This window comes from Vespa velutina, chromosome 14, assembly GCF_912470025.1.
Source record: "Vespa velutina chromosome 14, iVesVel2.1, whole genome shotgun sequence".
Taxonomy (NCBI): Eukaryota; Metazoa; Arthropoda; class Insecta; order Hymenoptera; family Vespidae; genus Vespa; species Vespa velutina.
In genome coordinates this window covers 282,112-302,500 of record NC_062201.1, presented here as the reverse complement: position 1 = coordinate 302,500, position 20,389 = coordinate 282,112, and the positions used below count along the sequence as shown (strand labels likewise).

General features: G+C 30.9%; 4 protein-coding genes across 12 annotated transcripts in view; all 4 read left to right on the top strand.

Moving 5' to 3' along the window:
• The window catches only part of LOC124954208 (fatty acid synthase-like), a 1,142-nt gene extending 103 nt beyond the window's left edge, over positions 1-1,039 (top strand). Inside the window, exons 1-4 of the mRNA XM_047506767.1 lie at positions 1-165; positions 253-503; positions 603-834; positions 931-1,039. The exon at positions 1-165 is cut by the window's left edge and continues 103 nt beyond it. Coding sequence (XP_047362723.1) covers positions 348-503; positions 603-834; positions 931-1,037 — 495 coding nt within the window. The 5' untranslated portion in view covers positions 1-165; positions 253-347 and the 3' untranslated portion in view covers positions 1,038-1,039. The remainder of the gene's footprint in view (positions 166-252; positions 504-602; positions 835-930) is intronic.
• The window catches only part of LOC124954204 (fatty acid synthase-like), a 72,273-nt gene that overhangs the window by 26,391 nt on the left and 25,493 nt on the right, over positions 1-20,389 (top strand).
• On the top strand, positions 2,410-5,136 carry LOC124954206 (fatty acid synthase-like). 7 transcript variants are annotated; one of them, XR_007102481.1, is made up of 6 exons: positions 2,410-2,667; positions 2,754-3,087; positions 3,169-3,993; positions 4,088-4,274; positions 4,688-4,899; positions 4,975-5,136. XR_007102481.1 is itself a non-coding variant. In XM_047506764.1 (6 exons), exons 4-5 carry the CDS (start codon positions 4,148-4,150, stop codon positions 4,897-4,899), a joined length of 663 nt encoding a protein of 220 aa, XP_047362720.1. In that variant the 5' UTR covers positions 2,410-2,667; positions 2,754-3,087; positions 3,169-3,993; positions 4,088-4,147; the 3' UTR covers positions 4,975-5,136. The 7 variants fall into 7 exon arrangements, 1 of the variants encoding a protein (XP_047362720.1); XR_007102480.1 differs by having other exon boundaries at positions 4,645-4,899; XR_007102479.1 differs by having other exon boundaries at positions 4,088-4,442.
• Positions 7,568-15,915, top strand: LOC124954207. Of its 3 annotated transcripts, XR_007102483.1 has the most exons (7): positions 7,568-7,650; positions 9,373-9,574; positions 10,055-10,179; positions 10,258-11,424; positions 11,540-11,654; positions 12,601-12,765; positions 13,163-14,130. XR_007102483.1 is itself a non-coding variant. In XM_047506766.1 (4 exons), exons 2-3 carry the CDS (start codon positions 12,944-12,946, stop codon positions 13,781-13,783), a joined length of 753 nt encoding a protein of 250 aa, XP_047362722.1. In that variant the 5' UTR covers positions 12,014-12,765; positions 12,915-12,943; the 3' UTR covers positions 13,784-14,149; positions 15,149-15,915. The 3 variants fall into 3 exon arrangements, 1 of the variants encoding a protein (XP_047362722.1); XR_007102482.1 differs by having other exon boundaries at positions 10,258-11,654; XM_047506766.1 differs by lacking the exons at positions 7,568-7,650; positions 9,373-9,574; positions 10,055-10,179; positions 10,258-11,424; positions 11,540-11,654 and adding exons at positions 12,915-13,121; positions 15,149-15,915 and having other exon boundaries at positions 12,014-12,765; positions 13,209-14,149.

The following is a 20,389-nucleotide window of genomic DNA, read 5'->3' as shown; positions in this document are numbered from 1 at the left end:
AGTCAGAGGAATTGTACAAATTTTTCAAATATGATCCAGAACCAGGTGAATAAGTTGTTATTTCCGGAATCGCTGGCAGATTTCCAAAATCCAACAATTTGTACGAATTGAAAGATAACATTTTTAATCGCAAAGATTGCATCACGGATAACGGAACAGATACAGGTATCGATTATACGTATACAATCTATTTTATTTAACAACGTAAGCATTAACCAATGTTAATATTTTTCTATCTTTATCTTTTATAAGAGCATTCAGAAATTTCACGACGAACGGGGAAAATTAACAATATTGAGAAATTCGATGCATTATTTTTTGACGTCAATTTTAAAGAAGCACATACTATGGATCCTGTGGGAAGAATATTGTTCGAACATACTTATGAAGCTATTGTAAATGCTGGAGTTCATCCAAAAGATCTTCGTGGAACGAGGACAGGTGTATTCTTAGGTTCATGGTTCTCCGATAACGAGAAAACTTGGTTCTACGACAAACTCCATGTAGGGGAATCGATCAAACGATCAGTTTATAGATGGATCACTTATAGACAATTACTTATATGTTCGGATAAGCCATGTAATACGTCTTTTCAATTATAGGCAAATGGCCTTGGTTTCATAAGCTGTAGTAAAGCTTTTATGGCCAACAGAATTTCGCATTGGTTGGGTGTCACTGGAACAACATATAAAATCGATACCGCGTGCAGCTCAAGTCTATTTACGATGGAACACGCATATACAGCTATACATAACGGACAATGCGATTACGCGATCGTCGCTGAACCAAATCTTCGCCTTCATCCATTCGTAACATTGCAATTGAAACGTTTAGGTATTGATTATGATATTTTCTTGAAGCATTTGTCTTTTTTTCTCAAATTATCATGAGAGTATTAAACAATTATTCTATCTTGTACCTCTCTAATAGGAATATTGCCTGAGGAAGGTCGTTGCAAATGTTTCGACGAAAATGCAAATGGTTACGTGCGCAGCGAAGCCGTAGTTGTTGCATTTCTGCAAAAAAAAAAATGCTAAAAGAATCTATGCAACAGTTATCCATGCGAAAACAAATTGCGATGGATATAAGGAACAGGGAATAACATTTCCTTCTAGCCAAATTCAGAGTACTCTTATCAAAGAATTCTACGATGAATGCGGTGTACCAACAGCTTGTATACCTTACATCGAAGCTCATGGTACAGGAACTAAAGTCGGTGATCCTGAAGAAATTAATGCTATAGATCAGATTTTTACCAAAAACAGAACCAATCCTCTTAAAATCGGTTCCATCAAATCAAATTTGGGTCATACTGAACCAGTCAGTGGAATTTGCTCCATTGCCAAGGTAAACATATTTTAAAGTATAAGATGAGACAATTATTCGTTCATCTTCATTTCTTTGATATTTTACAGGCGATAATATCGATGGAGTCAGGTCTAATACCCCCAAATATTAATCTTAATCAACTACGCAAAAACGTGAAAGCTTTTACAGAAGGGAGAATCATACCTGTTACCGAAACGTCTCCGCTTGGTGGGGAATACATAGCCATTAATTCTTTCGGCTTTGGTGGTGCTAATGCTCACATCTTACTCAAATCAAATCCAAAGACAAAGATCAATAAAGGATTGCCAGATGACGATTTGCCAAGACTCGTAGCAGTTTCTGGACGTACCGAAGAAGCAGTAGTAACTATATTAAATGATGTAGGTACAACGTACTTTTAAAGACCTGAAAGTATTATACTTGATTACGTTAAAATAAAATAGAACGATATAATTCCAACATACTATTACATAGATCGATAATCGACCCATAGACGTCGAATTCATTCGCCTCCTTCATAATATCCACGTTAAGGAAACATCAGGTCATTTATGTCGGGGATACACTATAACTGATTTTAAATCGTTTGACAAGAAACTGAGAAAGATTGAAAAATATTCTGGTATAAAAAAGCCAATATTGTTTGTTTTTTATGGAATGGGATCGCAGTGGTTTGGAATGGGTATGGAAATTTTTGTTCTAATATTTCTTCGTAACCATAAAAATAATAACCATTGCGATTATCAAATGTATTGGAATGTGGAATTTGTAATTTACCAGGTCAAGCCCTGATGAGAATTCCCACATTTGCCAAAGCAATAGAGAAATGCGATGTTGTATTAAAGCAATGTAATTTGAATATTTATAAAATTTTAACTGAAAAAGACAATACCATGTTCGACAATATCTTGCACTGGATCGTCGGAACTGCTGCGGTTCAGGTAATATCGACAACTATTTAATTATTTGGGTGGAGCGCATTCGTTCGATAAAATCTATAAAAAGAAAAATTCTTTACAGATCGGTTTGGTAGATCTTCTAACTTCTGTAGGCGTAGTACCGGACTACGTCATCTGATATTCCGTTGGTGAACTTGGTTGTGCTTATGCAGATGGATGTTTTACAGCGGAGGAAATAATATTAGCAGCATATTCGAGAGGAAGTGCGTTGATAGAAACAGAAATACCTCACGGTTCTATGGCAACGGTAGGGCTTTCCTATGAAGACATTAAGAATCGCTGTCCTACTGATATCGATATCGCATGTCACAATGGAAGTGAAAGTACAATTGTTAGCGGATCGACCAATTCTGTGAAGGCATTCGTTAAAAAATAAAAGGTTCGTTTGAAGATAATTAGGATCTAGCCAATAAAAATATTCTTTACTATTAAAATGATTTTTTTGAATGTGTTTCTATTTGGCAGGAAACTGAAATTATCGTAGAAGAGGTGTTGTGCAATAATATACCTTATCACAGCTGTTATATCGCAACAGTTGGATTGAAATATTTTGTATGTTTAAAAAAAGTGATACCAGTAGCGAAGCTACAAAGTCCTTACGAAGGAGATAAGTTTTCATGCTGTAATGTTAGATCAAATTATAGTTACCAAGAACGGAATCAGAAATAAAATAAGTTCAAAAGTAAACAAACTCCTTAAGGAAAATGCAATCAAACCGATTGTAAGAACAATCTTTGGCAAAGACCAAGTAGAGAAAGAAGCCTTTAGATTCATGGCTGCTGATAAACATATTGGAAAAGTAAGTTGTGATTGTTGTTTTAATATTCATTTATTTGTATTATCTTAAATTATAACTCGAAATCCATCTTGAATTTCGTAGGTACTAATAAAGATACGCGAAGAAAATGAACCACTGAATACACTGATCTTGGCTGAATCTTATTATAGGTGTTTCCCGAATAAAAGTTATATAATTATTGGCGGCTTGGGTGGCTTTGGTTTAGAATTAATCGATTGGTTGTTTCTTCGAAATTATAAAAATATTGTCATTACTTCACGAAACGGCTTAATGAATGGATATCAACAAATGAGAATCAAGAGATGGGAATCATATGGTGTGAATATTAAGATCCTTGTCGGTCTCGATGCGGCTAAGCGGGAAGACTGCGAGCTTATAGTAAAATCAGCAATAGATGAAGGTTCCGTCGATGGTATATTTAACCTCGCGGTTTCTTTGAAGGATTGTATTTGTCGGAACCAAACGATGAAAACTTTTAAAGAATGTTTCAAGGGAAAGGCCTGGACAACGAAACGTTTGGACAAAGTTACTAAAAAGCTTTGTCAAGATCTTCGGCATTTCGTAATTTTCTCTTCCATCTCGTACGGAAGAGGAAATGCTTGCGAAACGAATTATGGTATGGCTAATTCCATTATGGAAAGAATATGTGAAAAGAGAATAGAAGAAGATTTGCCTGGATTAGCTATTTAATGGGGAACGATTGGGGACGTCGGTCTTGTCGTGGACATGCAGGATAATGATAAAGAACTTGTTATTGGCGGTACTCTACAGCAAAAAATTATATCATGTTTAGAAATATCAATCGATTTTTGGTACAGGATATAGTTGGTAGTATGATAGTCGCTGTAAAACGGTTAGGTGACGACTGTGCGCACAATGTCGTAAATGCTGTCTTAAAAATTATGTGTAAGTTTCGGTTTTTCAATGGTTAATGCTAAATTTTATAATTTTATTTTGTTTTCGCCACCTTTTTGTTTATCTTTATCTTTTTTAAATAAAGATTATAGGTATTAAAGACTTGAAGAGTATCAATCAACAAACTTCCTTGGCTGAACTTGGAATGGATTCTATGATGGGTGTGGAAATAAAACAAACTTTAGAGCGCGAGTATGAAATATATCTCAACGCGGAAGATATTCGCAGCTTAAACTTTGCCAAACTTATGGAAATAGAAAATAAGCTAATAGGTGATAGTAATCGTATTGAAATTGCTACCGAGAAAATATTATTTGGTACAAAGATATTGATGCAATTGTTCGGCGAAGAACTTTCCTCCGAACTAATTATCTCCCTTAAAACTAAACCAGAGGAAGGTTGGAGCGAGATATTCTTCATTCCAGTTATTGAAGGCTATGGTACCATTTTCAAAACTTTAGAATCGAAAATTAAGTCGCCAGCGACTTGTTTCCAACTTGGGACAAATAATGAATTAGAAACTATAGAAGAAATGGCCCTTTTATTTCTACCTGTATTCTCTTTTACTAAAGATATATTTGATTAAATTAAATATTATTCAATCTGTTCTATTAAAATGGTATCTAACTTTACATATTACAGCATATAATAGAGAAACTTAAAGATCGAGAACATTTTACTTTAGTGGGATACTCATTCGGATCGCTCATAACAATTGAACTCACACGACAATTAGAAGCCAAAGGATTTAAAGGCTGGCTAATTTTGATAGACGGTGCTCCTGAACTAATGAAAGAACTCGTAAACCAACAGTTACAACCATCATCAAAGGAAGAGCTACAAAACGAAGTTTTTGTTAATATGGCGAAGATATTAACATCTGTTAAGATTGTATAGGTTTGTCATTTTTTTTTCTATTTCTCGCTATTATCAAACCATTTCAAAACGTTATTTTCAAAACGTTACTTTTAGCTTGTACTTGAAATGGAAAAATCCAAAACGTGAGATGAGAAAATAAATGCATTCTTTAATCTATTGTCTCCCAAACACAAGCAATTATATTTGGAACGGCATCAAAAAAACGCTCTCCTTTCATTTTATGTGAGATTGCGAGCAGCCATGAAATATAATCCAGAACCAATACCATATATAAAAACTCCAATCACATTGTTCAAACCGATGTTATCGTCTGTACGACATATCTATGATTATGGACTACAGAAAGTAAGTTTAAAAATTTTTATACATCATAAATATAACATTAATCTACTATAAAATAATTTTATTCTCAGATAACTGACGGCAAAGTAGAAGTGCATGTTATTGATGGCGATCATTCCACGATGTTAGAAAACAATGACATTGCAATGGCGATTAATTGTGAACCGCTTAACCAGAACTCATAAAAATTAAATGAAATAAAGTAATATATATATATACATATACATTTGCATATCATTTAGTTTCATTCGCAGAAGTGGTAAAAATTAAGTTCGTCAATACTTTTTACCTATTTATTTAATCCACTAGCGGGATATTGCAACACAAACAGTGTATAATTTCACATTATTATTATAAACTTGATCTTTTTCATTACTTACGTATTTTTACTTTGTTTTATAATTATATCATTTATTAAAAATTTCCTTGTATTCTAAATGAATATTTTATAATATAATTTTGTATAGTATAATTATTATTACTATCATTAAAATAATTTTATTATAAATACATTTCATGTTATGAAATATTATAATGAAAATACGGAAATTTATGTAAATCGATATAAATTATAAATCAAAGAAGAAATACGTAAAAGACGAATAGGATCGTTTTTGCAGAAGTTATGCAAAACTACAAGCTGTTCGTGTCGAATTACTCTGCTAATATTACAAGTTGTTTTTACGGCAGTAATGATAATAACATTAAAAATAATAATATAAAAATGACACTATCTGGAAATAATTAAGTAACTATAGTTACCTCCACGTTTGTAGTTAATTCTACATTTTAAATAAATTCGAAATGATGGAGAAAGACGAAATAACAATATATTTTCTAAATTTATTCCGACATGTCAAAAATTAATTATAAACTTTTTTGTGGAGCGACAATATTAACTATTTATTTATTTTTCTTTGCTTTAATAAAGTGTATAATTTTTCTTTAATTAACAGTAATTTTTGCTTTATTTACTTCTATTGAGAATACTTACAATATTATCAATATCCTAATTAGGCCTAAATAATCTTTTAGTTTCACTTTCTTAACGCAAGAAAATTTTCAGCAAATAAATTTTACTTCATTTGAGTCATTCAATCTTTTCGGTCAATCAGTCTATCTTTTCCAGTGAATTTATGGCAGGATTTTGTAATTTTCAAGAAAAAATCGTTTCTATATAATATTTTCTCTGATTCTTCAGAAAACTCCTTAAACGAATACGAATACTTAATCACGTATCGATTAGTATGGTTCGAAATATATAAATTTTATCAAAGCAAGACTTGTTTTTGATTATCTCAGCAATAATAATAAATAATAAATACTATAGTACAAAATATATTTACTACAAATAAATAGTATTGGATCATTAATTTGACCAATCTTAAACTACTTCTGGCTATCAATTTATCAATATTGTTTTTGACAAATTCCACATGATTTTTTCCATTTATCGCGAATTCCAAATATATTTGAAGTTTATATAAAGTTTATGTGTGAAGTGTATATAAAGAATGTTACACAGATTTAGATAAAATGATGGTAACTCTCCATCTATGCATATTTTCGGTAATCATTTCTGTACGATATACTCGTATTTCATCTTAATTGCATACTCCAATGCGTTTATACGATTATACGTGCCTGCGCATGTTTTAATAAATGTAAGAGAAACGCAGGGAGGAAGAGAAAGAGAGAGAGAGAGAGAGAGAGAGAGAGAGAGAGAGGGAGAGAAAGAGAGAGAGAGAGGAAGAGAAAGAGAGAGAGGGAGAGAGAGAGAGAGAGAGGGAAAGAGATAAAGCGGAAGAACATTGATAGTGATTATATGCGTATCCATTTTAAAAGCTTGCGTTTCTTAGAATAATTTTGAGATTGCTTGAATAGAACGGAACGGATGATTTGAATCGAACTGACGATTTGAATTTTTTGTATTATTCAATTGAAAATTTATGCCCCTTCCCAGCCGCTTGATGATAAACAAAACAATCGATTCAACGAAATGACGCATTATATAGCAACTACTGGCATTACATCAGATCATATATAATGTTTTGTGATTCGAAGTATAAAATAAAAATTGTTTCCGATAACATTGTTATTGTTTTAAATATTTGTACAGAACTCTTTCTAATGTTCAAAACGATGATTATTTATAGAGAATCTTAGACTATGAAAAATATCGATTGTTTCTGACGACGAACATCCTAAATAAAGAAATTTTTAAAGTAGGGATAATGATATACTAGTGAATCGCGTTAAATACCAAAATATGAGAATATTTAACCTATTGATTAGAAGAGTTCATTACGGGTTTAAGCGATTGATTAATGTAAACAGAATTTATCGCTGTCGTTAGATATTAGTAAAAGAAAGACGGCGAGGATCGTGTTCTTTATAAACGTTTTGGATTCGTCGGTTCAGATTTTAGTAAGAAAAAGTTTTGGAATTGTCGTTTCAATAATATCGTGACCCGCATCATTTTAGTCATAGTCAATCAACTAAACAATTCACTAAACAATCTTACTTACTTTGGAGAACCAAAAAATGTCCGCAACAGCGAAGTGTCGACCCTGTGTCTATGAAAAATCATGGCAAATCTTTCCTCAGGAATAAGCTCCGAGAAAGGAACATGAGACTATCACTGATCAGATATTTATACAGAATCGCTGACTCAGATTAATCACGAATCGATTACTTGTTAAGTAATCTAAGTTGTTAATAGATCATAAAATATAGTAAGATTAAAGAAAAGTACCCGTAAAATCATATATTCGTTAATCGATTGAATAACGAAATTTTTGACAAAGAGAAACATAGTGACTGAAAACAAAAGAAGTTTCGTATTTTTCTTCAGATACATTTGTATTAGATGGGTGGTTATGCATCGAAATTATCAATGACACGATTTATTTAGAATTCGCGTTTCAAATCACCATCTAAAATGATACATTTTTCCTTTTTTTATTATCATAAATTACCATCATGATATGTATCACGATGTATATGACGTAAGTACATCCTTCTGTTTCTTCTTCTTTTTACTGTTTTTATACCTATATTAGTACATTATATGTTATTGTCATAGTAATAATATGAAAATAACTACTATAGAGGAAACCATAACAAAATGGCACCGGGAGAAAAATCTCGTAGATGATGTCGAAACTAATTCATGTTTTGATCTTTATTAAAAATAATATATAATATAAATATTCATTAATTATTAATTTTGAAAAAATAATCGATAAATGTATATACTTTATATGCATTTGTCATCGAACAAAATTATACTGCTGCTGTTTCGTATCTAGTACAGATCACTGTAAAATTCACGTCAGCCATCAGTAGAGAAAATAAATATAAAAGATTGAATAGTAACACCTCTATACATTATCAAATAAGGAAAAACGAGTAAATTAGTTCATTATTTTTTCTTAGATCGGTACCGTAATAAAAACATCATACAATAATAAAAGCCATGTTAGCCTTGAACCTAGAATTGTAAAATTATCAATATACTATACATTACATATAGAATTTCTCTATTTAGTCTATAAAGTCTAAAAGAAACTATAAATTTTTCCAAAATTTAAAAATATTTTAAACTCAGATTCATTGACATAAACGATTGAATACGTATTTTTTTTTATTTTTGCCATAAAATCATCTGGCCAAAGCTTATTAAAATGATTGAGTGTGTTATCATAACTTCCCCGTGCAAGCTTTTCCTTGCGTTCGGAAATGTTCAAAAAAATCTGAGCATTAGTTATATATGCACATAACCAATCAGTCAATCGTTACTTCATAGACATAAAACATACATCGTTCCAGCGTGTATACGAAAAGCAGTGGTAGTATGAGCTTCATCAAATTCGTCAAATGTTAGTTTTATTTAAAAGAATGAACTTTTATCTTAGACTGTGTTCTCTATTTCTTACGGTTTATTAGTTACAATATAAAATCGAAAAATAAATGATTTTCATTATCCCTTTGGAGTGAATATTAGCAGCAAAATAAAATTACCTAACACGTATTTATATGCACTTTACATATTTCTAAAATTTCATAATCCCCTAAATTTGCGGATTCGCAATCTTCCCTTGTAAGAAATTATTTTTGATAACCAGGAATTATCGTTATCGCTCACAGATCGAGGAGCGAGATTTTCGGCAGGCTTCTTTTCTTTCGAATTGGACCGTGTATCGCACGATGTCTTCCCACTGGTTGCTTCGTCGCCATATGGTTGATCAGCGCACGACTAGCATATGTCGATGCGCACACTATCTGTGGCGCGTGCGTTCATGATGAGTTAGCGTTCTGTTACACTGCGATTACATATTGTGAAAAAGAGGTAACTATTTATATTCTGCGAAAATGTATTTTTTAATAATGATAGTGATTGACTTACACGTTCATAAGGATAATTATTAGATTCAAAACGATTTTCTCAAATTACTGAAAAATTATTAAACAAACGTACCCTTCCTCTATATCATTGAATTTATATTATTTTCATCTACGATACCTCCTACAAAAAGGTTATATGGTTCCATTTAACAGGAAGTTAACTTTGATTTTTTATTTTAAAACTTGTATCTTTGCAATGTTTATTTTGGTTTTGTTTTACTTATTCATTTTGGTAACTTAATCGATGATTGAGCAGAAATATTCTTCCTGTTTATGATATGAATGCAATTTTTCCCGTTATAACTTGGTTACGTTTCAATTGTTATTACTTATTATATTTGACAATGACAAGAGTTAAAGAAATGTTGAAATAAATAAAAAAATTAAGGAAATAGTTACAACAAAACTTATTCTGTTATTTTAGAAGATGGTGAGCGAGATTAGGATTGAAAGTTCACTCAATACATCAACAATAGAAACGTCTGTGTCTTCAGGTTTCTCAAAAACGTGACTTGTAAAGTCTGATAAAGTGTATTCGAATAAGGCAGTGTATGAGATAAATATGTTAATGTAATTATACATTCCATTATTCTTAATTCGTTTTTCAACGATTTTTTTAATTTGCAGTTTGCAGTAGAGGGAGAATAAACTGAATATGTTGGTAAAAGAAATGCGTTAATTTGTAGTGTTCAATTTCCTCTAGAAATTGTAAAAGTCATAAACAATGTTTTATAACGGATAATTATAAAGGATAATGAAAATACGATTTCGAATTGAAAAAGTAGCTATCTATGATGGTGACTTTCAAACATTGTCTTGCAAGACAATGTCATAGATCAAATATCAGAATAGTATAGAACACCATAATAAGATACAATGAACATAATCTAGATGTTATAAAAAGGCTGTATGTTCAACTTTCTTCCATAGAGTATTAACGAATGACTAGCTACTTGTAAACTTTTCTTCAAATGATTGATGTAATTATATTATATGTCTCGTTCTCGATAATTATAATGTAGTCATGCTTGGTATGGTAAGATCACAAAGTTTGACGCATAAGGTTTTTAAAAAAAAAAACGAAGCTTCTAGATAAGGATCCAAATGAAGGTCCAGAGTAAGGATCCAAAACTAAAAGAAACGTGGTTGGAATAGAAAAATAAAGACCTGCCAGAGAAAAATAAAAAAGAAATCTTAGAATCATATAAAATTACACTGAATCGTCCAAAATAAACCTTGAGATACTATCACTGGTATCAGATGTTGCTAAAAAAAGAGACCAACACTTTTTGGACACTCAGAAATGTTTCGGTACCATCATATGAGCGTTGGGGGCGGCAGTTTCTATTTTAATAGATCCTCCGAAAGACGGTCTATATGAGGATATATTTAGGGATTATATTAATCACGCTGGGCAGATATTAACGGATCTCTTTCTTCAACAGACTAAAGTACGAAAATCATTTATTACATCACAACTAAAAAAAAATATTAAACCAGTGATAGACTCAATGATTTCCAATGAATGGTTGTATGAGAACAAGCTCAAGGAAATGGTTATAGTTGCTAAAGAGATAGAGAATGCTTATGCTGAAATTAAGAAGCCCCCATCGAAAACAGCAGCAAAGTTTCAAAGTCAGTGAAACTCGAAATACCCACCGGTGAATTACCGTCCGATAGGTCAACAATAAAAACGCCTGTTAAAATTCAAATCAAAGACGTACAGAGCCCCACGAAATTTGCCCAGAACAATAATTCGAAAGACAAGCAACTCATCATCGAGAAGTAATAAATGTAATTAAAACAGCAAGTCGTTTATCCTTCTATATGGAGATATGGAAAGAAATTACAGCTGATAAATATATGCTCAGCTATTTAAACTATTTAAGGTATAAAATACCATTTACAGAGATACCGATCCAAGAGACTGTACTGAGGGAAAAACTTTTCTCTAGAAGGCAAAGCGAAAATTATAGAAATTAAGAAAAGAATAAGAAAAGGAGCTGTCAAGGAATGCAAGGACTGTAAGGGAGACTTCATATCGTCCTTTTTCCTAATATCAAAACTTAATGGCTCTAATTGGTTCATAATCAGCTGAAAAGAGTTGAATAAATTTATTCAAGTTCCATATTTTAAATTAGAGAACATTTGGTCAGCACTAAAGTTTGGTTTTCCCAAGAGATTTCTTAGAATCCATAGATCTTAAAGATGTCTATTTCTCAGTACCTATATATAAGGGCCATAGAAAATTTTTGAGATTCAAGTTGAGATCAAGGTTATGAAATCTATAGTAAATATATTAAGATATATAAGACAAAATGTATTTGTCTTATACCTAGATGATTTTCTCTTTATTAATAAATCAAAAAATGGATGTGGACAAAATATAAAAGAGAAAGTTCAATTTTTAGAACTGTGGGATTTAATTATCAACTATCAGAAAAGTTCTTTAGTTACGAAACAATATTGTAAACATCCAGGTTTCGTTATCAGTACTATTAATTCATTATAAATTTAACAGATAAGAAAAAGATTCAAATAGTAAAACTATTAAACGAATTTAAAGTAAACAAAATGTAAAAAATTAGAAAATTTGCGGAATTACTTGGGGTATTGTCTTGCGGTAGTTTATAGGTTCATTCACTGTAAGCGATTGGAGAGACGAAAATTTTAACATTAAAGTTTAATGACTGCAAATATGAGGGAAAAATTTTTATAATGGAGTCAATGTTAAAGGAATTCCACTGATGGAAACTAAATGCTGCCATTGGCGCAAATCCAATTGAAACTCAATCTTATGCTCTCGAAATTTTCCCAGATTCATCCTTGTCAGGCTGAGGTTGTTACTATGGAGATAAAGAAATTTTTGGTTTTTGGGACAAACAAGAAAGAAAGAATCATATGAATTATCTTTAATATTTTTTGCGATAAAATGCTTCGCGTTGCGATGTGAAATATTACTGTTTTTAGACAATACCACGGCTATCGTGTACGTAAATAAGCCCAGAGGAGTCCAGTATCCACACCTTAGTGAGCTGTCAAGAAAAATTTGGGAGTGATGTAAAGAGAAATGGATATGGTTAAAGGCACCATACATAGCATTAGCAGAAAATACTGAGACAAGTAGAGCATCAGGTAATGTAAATGTAAATTCTGAATGGGAGCTTCCTCAGACTGCTTTTAATCTAATTGAGAAAAAATTCGGCCTATTTTCAGTTGATTTCTTTGCTAGATTAAAGATTCTTGACTAGATTAAATAAAAAATGTAAAACATTTTATTCTAGATTCCCTGACTTAGAAACGAAAATAGTGAATGCTTTCATTACGTCATGACAAATTAATAGTTCGATGCCTTCCTCCCATTTTCAATTATTTTATGAACACTTCGAAAAATAATGAACAACAAAGCGGTTGGGATGTTAGTCATACCAATATGGCCTACGCAGCCCTGATATACTCTGTTCACATCTGTACTTATAGAGCCTACCATGGTATTTAAACCACATAAGAATTTATTAATTTCTTCTTGCAGAGACATGTGTAACATATTAACATCCCACCTTTTGTTGGAAGAACAGAAATTGTCAGGATGGCGTATGTACAGAAGGGACTTTTAGAAGAAACAGGAGATATAATGATAAATTCTATTGCACAGTCACTGAAGCAGTACAAGAGTAGCTTGAAACGAAGATGGACTTTCACACACTTAAATAATCTTGATTTATTTAACTCAAGAACTACTGATATTATCAAATTCCTAAGTATTCAATTTAAAGATGAAGCAAGCTACACTACGTTTAATACTGCCCGATCTACTGCATCTTTAATTTCAGCATATAATATTAACAAAGATGGATTAATATCACGTTTTATTGAAATCATATTTAAACAAAGACCGTCTAAGTCAAAGTATTCTTCAATGTGGGACATCGATTCTGTATTGGAATACGTAGAAAAAATGCATCCAATTAAGAAATTGAAATTAAAAGAAGCTGCAGAAAAAGTAGTAACATTATTGGTATTAACTACAGCTCAAAGACTTCAGACTTTAGCATTTATAGAATTGATAACAGAAAAAACTAACATAGAGATAAAAATTAACATAACTGAATTGATTAAGACATCAAAAGCAGAAACATTTTCCCCGAATTGATTTTACCCGTTCGCAATAGTAAACCAGGACTGTGTGTGGCCCCTACTGTCCTAGATTTCATAGATTGTACTAAGAAATTAAGAGATGATTAGACAACGAATTTGTTCATTGGAACTACAAAACCGTTTGGAGCGGTTATAGCCAAAGGTCATATAGGTCACTGGATCAAATCATGGTTGAAAAACATAGGAGTTGATACAAATCAATTCACGGCATATAGCACACGCTATGCAGCATACAACAGAGACATTACAACAATAAGATGCAGTGCTGGGTGGTCGACTATTTCTCAAACCATCTTTCAATTTTATAATAAATCCATTCAGGCTTCCAATGGCCAATTTGCACATGCAATTTTGAATACAAGTTGAGTACTAATTAACTCTGTTTTATTATATAATAATTTCAGATTACGGAACTTGTTTTCTTTTTCTTTTAAATAAAAAGAAAAATTTTAAGTAAAAAATTACCCTTCTACCTCTAAAAATCTACATTATTATCATCGAGAATATAATTTTGATCAAACTTTACACGCCTTCTGCTTATAATTGATCTTACAATTATATAATTATATTTTTAAATATGAAACAAATTTTAATTATAGACAGTTACAAGGTTTTTGTAAAGATGAAATTACTACAAATTTTTATGTTATAATTATATGTATATACTAATGTAAAGTATTACAATAACCAAATTTGCATTATGTAATTTTTTTTTAAAAGGAAAAATTAATTCTGTTCTTGACTATTAAAAGAAAATATGATAATTATATTATAGTTATGAATTCTATAATTTTGTTTTAAATATGAAAATTTCATATTATATAATTTTTCTTTTTTTTTTAGACACAAAACATATTGTATTATAAAAGGGTTAATTCATTCTTCAATTCTCTTTTACTTTTTCCGATTAATCGAGCTCAACGTTTAAGGCGTTATCAATTTCTTTTTTTCTTTTTCGTTCTCTTTTTAATAGGGTCGATACGATAGTTTTATACATTTTCAATTGTTTCTTTTAAGATACAATAAAATTGTAAGAGTACAATTTTAGAAAAGTTTCAGGCATTTATAAAATCACCTTTTTCATTTAAGTTACTATATTGCCAAATCTTATTTTCTGAAAAGGATATATTTATAAATTTATAAATGCAAAGTTTCTTTTTATAACTCCAGTATAATTTTGAATACACTGTCTTTTCTAGAAATTGAAAATCACTCGATTTAATGAAATAATATCAATGAAATTTCAAGAAATATTTGAACGATCGAGTTTACACATATACAACATATATTTGTCATTAAATATACATTTGTCATTAAAATGTAATCTAATTTAATACATATTTATATGTAATGTTTAAAGGCTGAAGGAGAACCCATTCGAGGCGACATGAAAATGTCGTGCGAAAACGGGGTCGAGACAGTCGAACGTTTTAGATGTGAATATAGGATCCCTCAATGTGTTGCTGCTGCTACTACTATTAGGGAGTAATCACCCTCCCTTTACTTCTACGCATTGTCGTTGTCATCGTTATCGTGGCCATCGTCGTCGTAATCATCGTAGTCGTCGTCGTGGAACACTGGCTAGTATGTCCTGTAAAACTTTTAAGCCGTACTATTAAATTATACCATCCCTCTTTCACAACCAACTTTCCTGAACGAGACATTCTCGAAGAATCCAAAAAGATATTATCTTTATCTTTTACAGTAACGGTCATGATTAATAGTGTATTATTACGACTTTTGTGATCATATCACAAAATCGACGAGTCGATTTAAACTACAATACTTAAGCTGGTCAAGTCATCCATTCATGCGAATATAGTGTTATGTAGGAGCATATATACATATATATGTATGTATTCCTATGCATCAACCGAAATTATCAATCGCAAATCATAACAGAAATCGTAAGCTTGAAAATTATCTGCTCGATTTGTGAAACTGATAAATCGAAAGAAGTATTGCTTTTGTATTCAAAAGGGAAACAGTATCTGAGAGGGGAATTAACGATCGTGATATTGGTAAAACAGTAATGAGCGATAGTGTAAAAAAATGCGAACCATTAAGACAATCGCACCCGAAGAAATATTAGTACATTAGATAGAATACATTTGAATAATTTTTAGATGGACGATGGTGGTAGCGATGGTGGTGGTTCTAAAACTAAAACGTTCGAAAACAAAAGAAACGTATCGTACATTTTTTCGAATGTTGTTTGTATTAGACGGTCGGTCATGTGTCGAAATTATCAAGGACATGAATTGTTGAGAATTCGCGTTTCAAATCATTACATAAAATGATACAATTTTCCTTCTTTTATTATCATAAATTACCGTCATCATATATATCATGATGTATATATAAGTATATTCTTCTGTTTTTTTCTTCTCTTTACTGTTTTTGTAACTATATTATTACATTATATATTATTATCATAGAAATAATAGTAATAATAGTAATAATATGAAATGAACTACCACAGAGGAAACGATATTAAAATAGCGATAGGATGAATATGTCGTAGATGATGTGAAAACAAACTCATGTTTTGATCTTTATTAAAAATAATATATAATATATATTCATTAATTATTAATTTTGAAAAAATAATTGATAAATGTATATACTTAATATGCATTTGTCATCGAACAAAATTATACTGCTTCTATGTCCTATCTATCACAGATCACCGCGAAATTGATGTCAGCCATCAGTGGAGGAAATAAATATAAAAGATTGAATACTCACACCTTATTAAATTATTAAATAAGGAAAAAAGAGTAAATAAGTTCATTATTTTCTTTTACATCGACATAATAAAAAAATCACCGGAATCATGTTAGCCTCCAACACCTAGAATTCCTGAACTACGAATTTGGATGCTTGCCAATGTACTATACGTTACTAATAGAATCTCTTTCTTTTTTGTTTATAAAATTCAAAAGAAACAAATTTTCAAAAATTTAATAATATTTTAGAAACTCAGATGCATTGATAAACGATTGAATACATATTTCCTTGTTTTGTTATAGAATTATTTCGCCAAAGCATATTAAAATGATTATCGTAGCTACTCCGTATTTCTGCGCGCAAGCAACGCTTTTTTCGAAAATTTTCCAGAAATCTGAATATCAGCTATTTACTCACAAAACCAACCAAGCAATTGCTACTTAACGAGGAGCATCAAAGTACTGCATTATTTATTCGCGAAAAATGTCAGCATTTACATCATTTACGACAATAGAATTAATTCTCGACCAATGAATAAAATTTGATATTAAAGAAGAAAGTTTAACGTATTGCGCTGTTCCGGCGGAGTTTTTAAAAAACTTTTTATTTACCAATAAACTCTTCTCGAGAAAATAATATTTTTTAACATGATTTTCTGATTGAGTAATAGACAGTGAGAGTGAGTGAGGCGGAGAGTGCTGCGGGCTATTGCGATTAAAATGTATCTATGTAACGAGAAGCGAGTTGAATGCAAAAGAGGTCATATAAAAACAAAAAATTTGTAACCTCGTAGGTGGATAAAATCACGAAAATATTTTAGTTCAAATAATTTCCCAGCATGTAATCTTATTTGTATTAAAAATTTTTAATAATTTCAGTCCATACGTTTCGATTTCTCAAGAAATATTGTAAAACAAATTAACTAAATGCAAATATATGCCACCGCATCGTATTTATTAGATAAACAGTTCCTCAGACCTTCGAAAATTAAAATTTAAATCTGTTATGTATCGAATGAAATATTACGATAAATTTGTTCGTTTGTATTTTTCCGCAGATTTTCCAAATCTATTCTGAACATATTGCTATTCATACGATATAAGTTCATGGTAAGCCTATAATTACTAAAAGTTCAATATGTCGCTCATGTCATTTCCTGTCGTTAACAGAACTAGAATATATTATCATATAAAGAGGAAATGTATTAATACGTCAAATGACGTTAGAAGGAAAAGACAAACAATTTTAATACGTTCGCACCGCGGAAAAGTACCGCACTGCGGAAAAGAAATTCTTTCTACTGCGCGTTACATTTTTTTCGAAGTTTTGCAAAATATACTGCAGGTTTTTATTTATTTATGCAGATATAAAACAAAATGACTGCCATCATATATCTATGACGTTGGTTTTTTAATGGAAATCCATGCGTTACAGATAAATGGCGCTGGTAACGAACGTTATTAAATTCATATTATCGTTAGAGACATTTCGAAAGTAGACATTTTAGAGAGTATAAGAATATTCATCCTCGTTATTCAAACGATAGTAAAATATCTTAAGCATACATGTGCTATACTTTTAGGGATTTATATTATTTTTTTTTTTTTGTAATTTCATCAATTTTCCATAATACTGTTTGTATATTTTATAAAATTTATTCTTAAGTACATTTCTTTTTATCTTAAGAATAATGGTCATATTCACCTTGTACTTTCCAAATGGAGATAAAAATATTCGAATAATAGGATCAAATGTTGAGCGGTGGCAGTCAATTATTAACTGAGAAAATTCGTCAGAAATATAAAAAGACGATAAATTTTTTAATGTCTAAAGGTATACGTTTATGTCTTGGATAGAAAAAGAAAGTAAAGATGTTTATAAAGCATTAAAAACGTCAATATATCTTTTAGTTATCGCGCAAAAAAATCTTCAATAGTTTTATCTCTTTAATCAAACTCTTTTTAATAGAACATTAAAATAACATGAAATCTTGTTCAACATATACCACTTCCTTTTAAAATATTATACCGAAATATCATTTTTTTAAATTTGTAACATCCGCCTGTAGATCATGCTCCGAAGATAGCAACTGTTATGTGATCAATTCAGATTTAGGGCACACTATGAGCTTGTCTGCGAATGAGTATTACGAATTTCGTATTCGAAATTAGTATACCGAAATATTTCCTTTATTATCTTGTCATTAATCACTAAATATATAGTTGAAAGATAAAATTTTTGTAGAAGGGTTAGGCCGAAGATCGAAATGTATCTGCTGATTTAAATGATAGATCTCACTAAAAGCATCTTTCTGGATAGGGGATATTTATCCACTCGAATTCTTTTACCTTGCTTATTCTTTCTGCATATCACACCTAGGGTTTATTCTTTATTTACACTTTATATACCAAGTCGCTTAACTCTTTCACACACCTTAAGATAGTAATAATAATATGTAGTGGACTATTATATAACATGCCCATACTCGCAAAATATTTCCTAGCGATTGTATTTATTCAAGTATCTTCATTCTAACGATAATATTTTTGTAAAATAATATCGAATGTACACATATATGTAATATAAGGATATATTACAATATGTTCTGTATGTATGGGTGTTCGTATGTACATAAATGTGCTTGTATATAAATATTTAATTATTTTTTTTAATAACAATCGTTCTTTTTTTTATGGATTTGTACACATTTCGCTTATTTCTTTTGTGAATACAAATTTTTGATATTTAAGACTGTTCATTACCTTTGATTTTCAAAAGTATTACGTTATCAATGAAAACAGACGTAATTTTTGACGGATTTTAACGAACAAAGTCTCTGTTTAAGGACGAAGGTTTAATCTACATTTCCGCCAAAAGATTTTTGAAAAAGCATTATTTTTTTGAAAAAAAAGAATAATAAAAAATTGTATTTATTCAAGAATAAATTATGTATAAATAAAAAGCTTTTTCCACACTTCGCCAAAACGGCGCCATAAATTAATTTCATTTTTAAAATGAGACCTTGTTAATTAAAATTGGTCGAAAGTTACTATTGTTCTCATTGATAATTACATAAATACGGCTATACAAATTCTGTATTCGACATTTTTTCCGTCGAAAAAGTTTACTACTGTGGCACCCTTTGAAATTTACGACAAAAGAGATGAAGCTCGTACATTCACTACTGAGTTTCATATCACACTGGAATAGTGTAAGTTTTGTGTCCAGCGATTGTCTGCATGGTTTACGCAATTAGCCAATACCCGGATTTTTCGTACATTTTCGAATCCATAGAAAATGCACGGGGAAATTATGATAACCCATTCAATCATTTTAGTGAATTTTGGCCAGATGATTCTATGGCAAAAATAAGGTGCTTTTTTAAGGGCAAATAAACGTGTCCAATCGTTTATGTCAAGGGATCTGAATTTAAAATATTGTTAAATTTTGGAAAAATTTGTAGTTCTTTTTGGACCTTATAAACTAAAAAGAATGAGGTTCTATGTGTAATGAATAGTACATTGGCAAACGTACATCTTTCAGGCCCATGACATCTAGTCTCTAGAATCTTATTAAACGTTACTGATTATCATTCATTCAGATATAGCCAGCACAACTATATTATACAAAACCTTATTACACAAAACACACCAATAATTGTATCTTATTTCAACAAATATACTGTGATAGCTTCAATTCGCGCAATATTTATTATCGCGTATTTACTTCGCGAGTTTCACAGGATCTTTTAAAAGAACGCGCGTTCTCCCATTAATTTGCGGAAACGCGGCGAACGGTATTTAACGGCCTGCAACGGTATCCTAGCCTAGTGCCACCGTTCTTATTCATAGCGACCACTGGATCTATAATT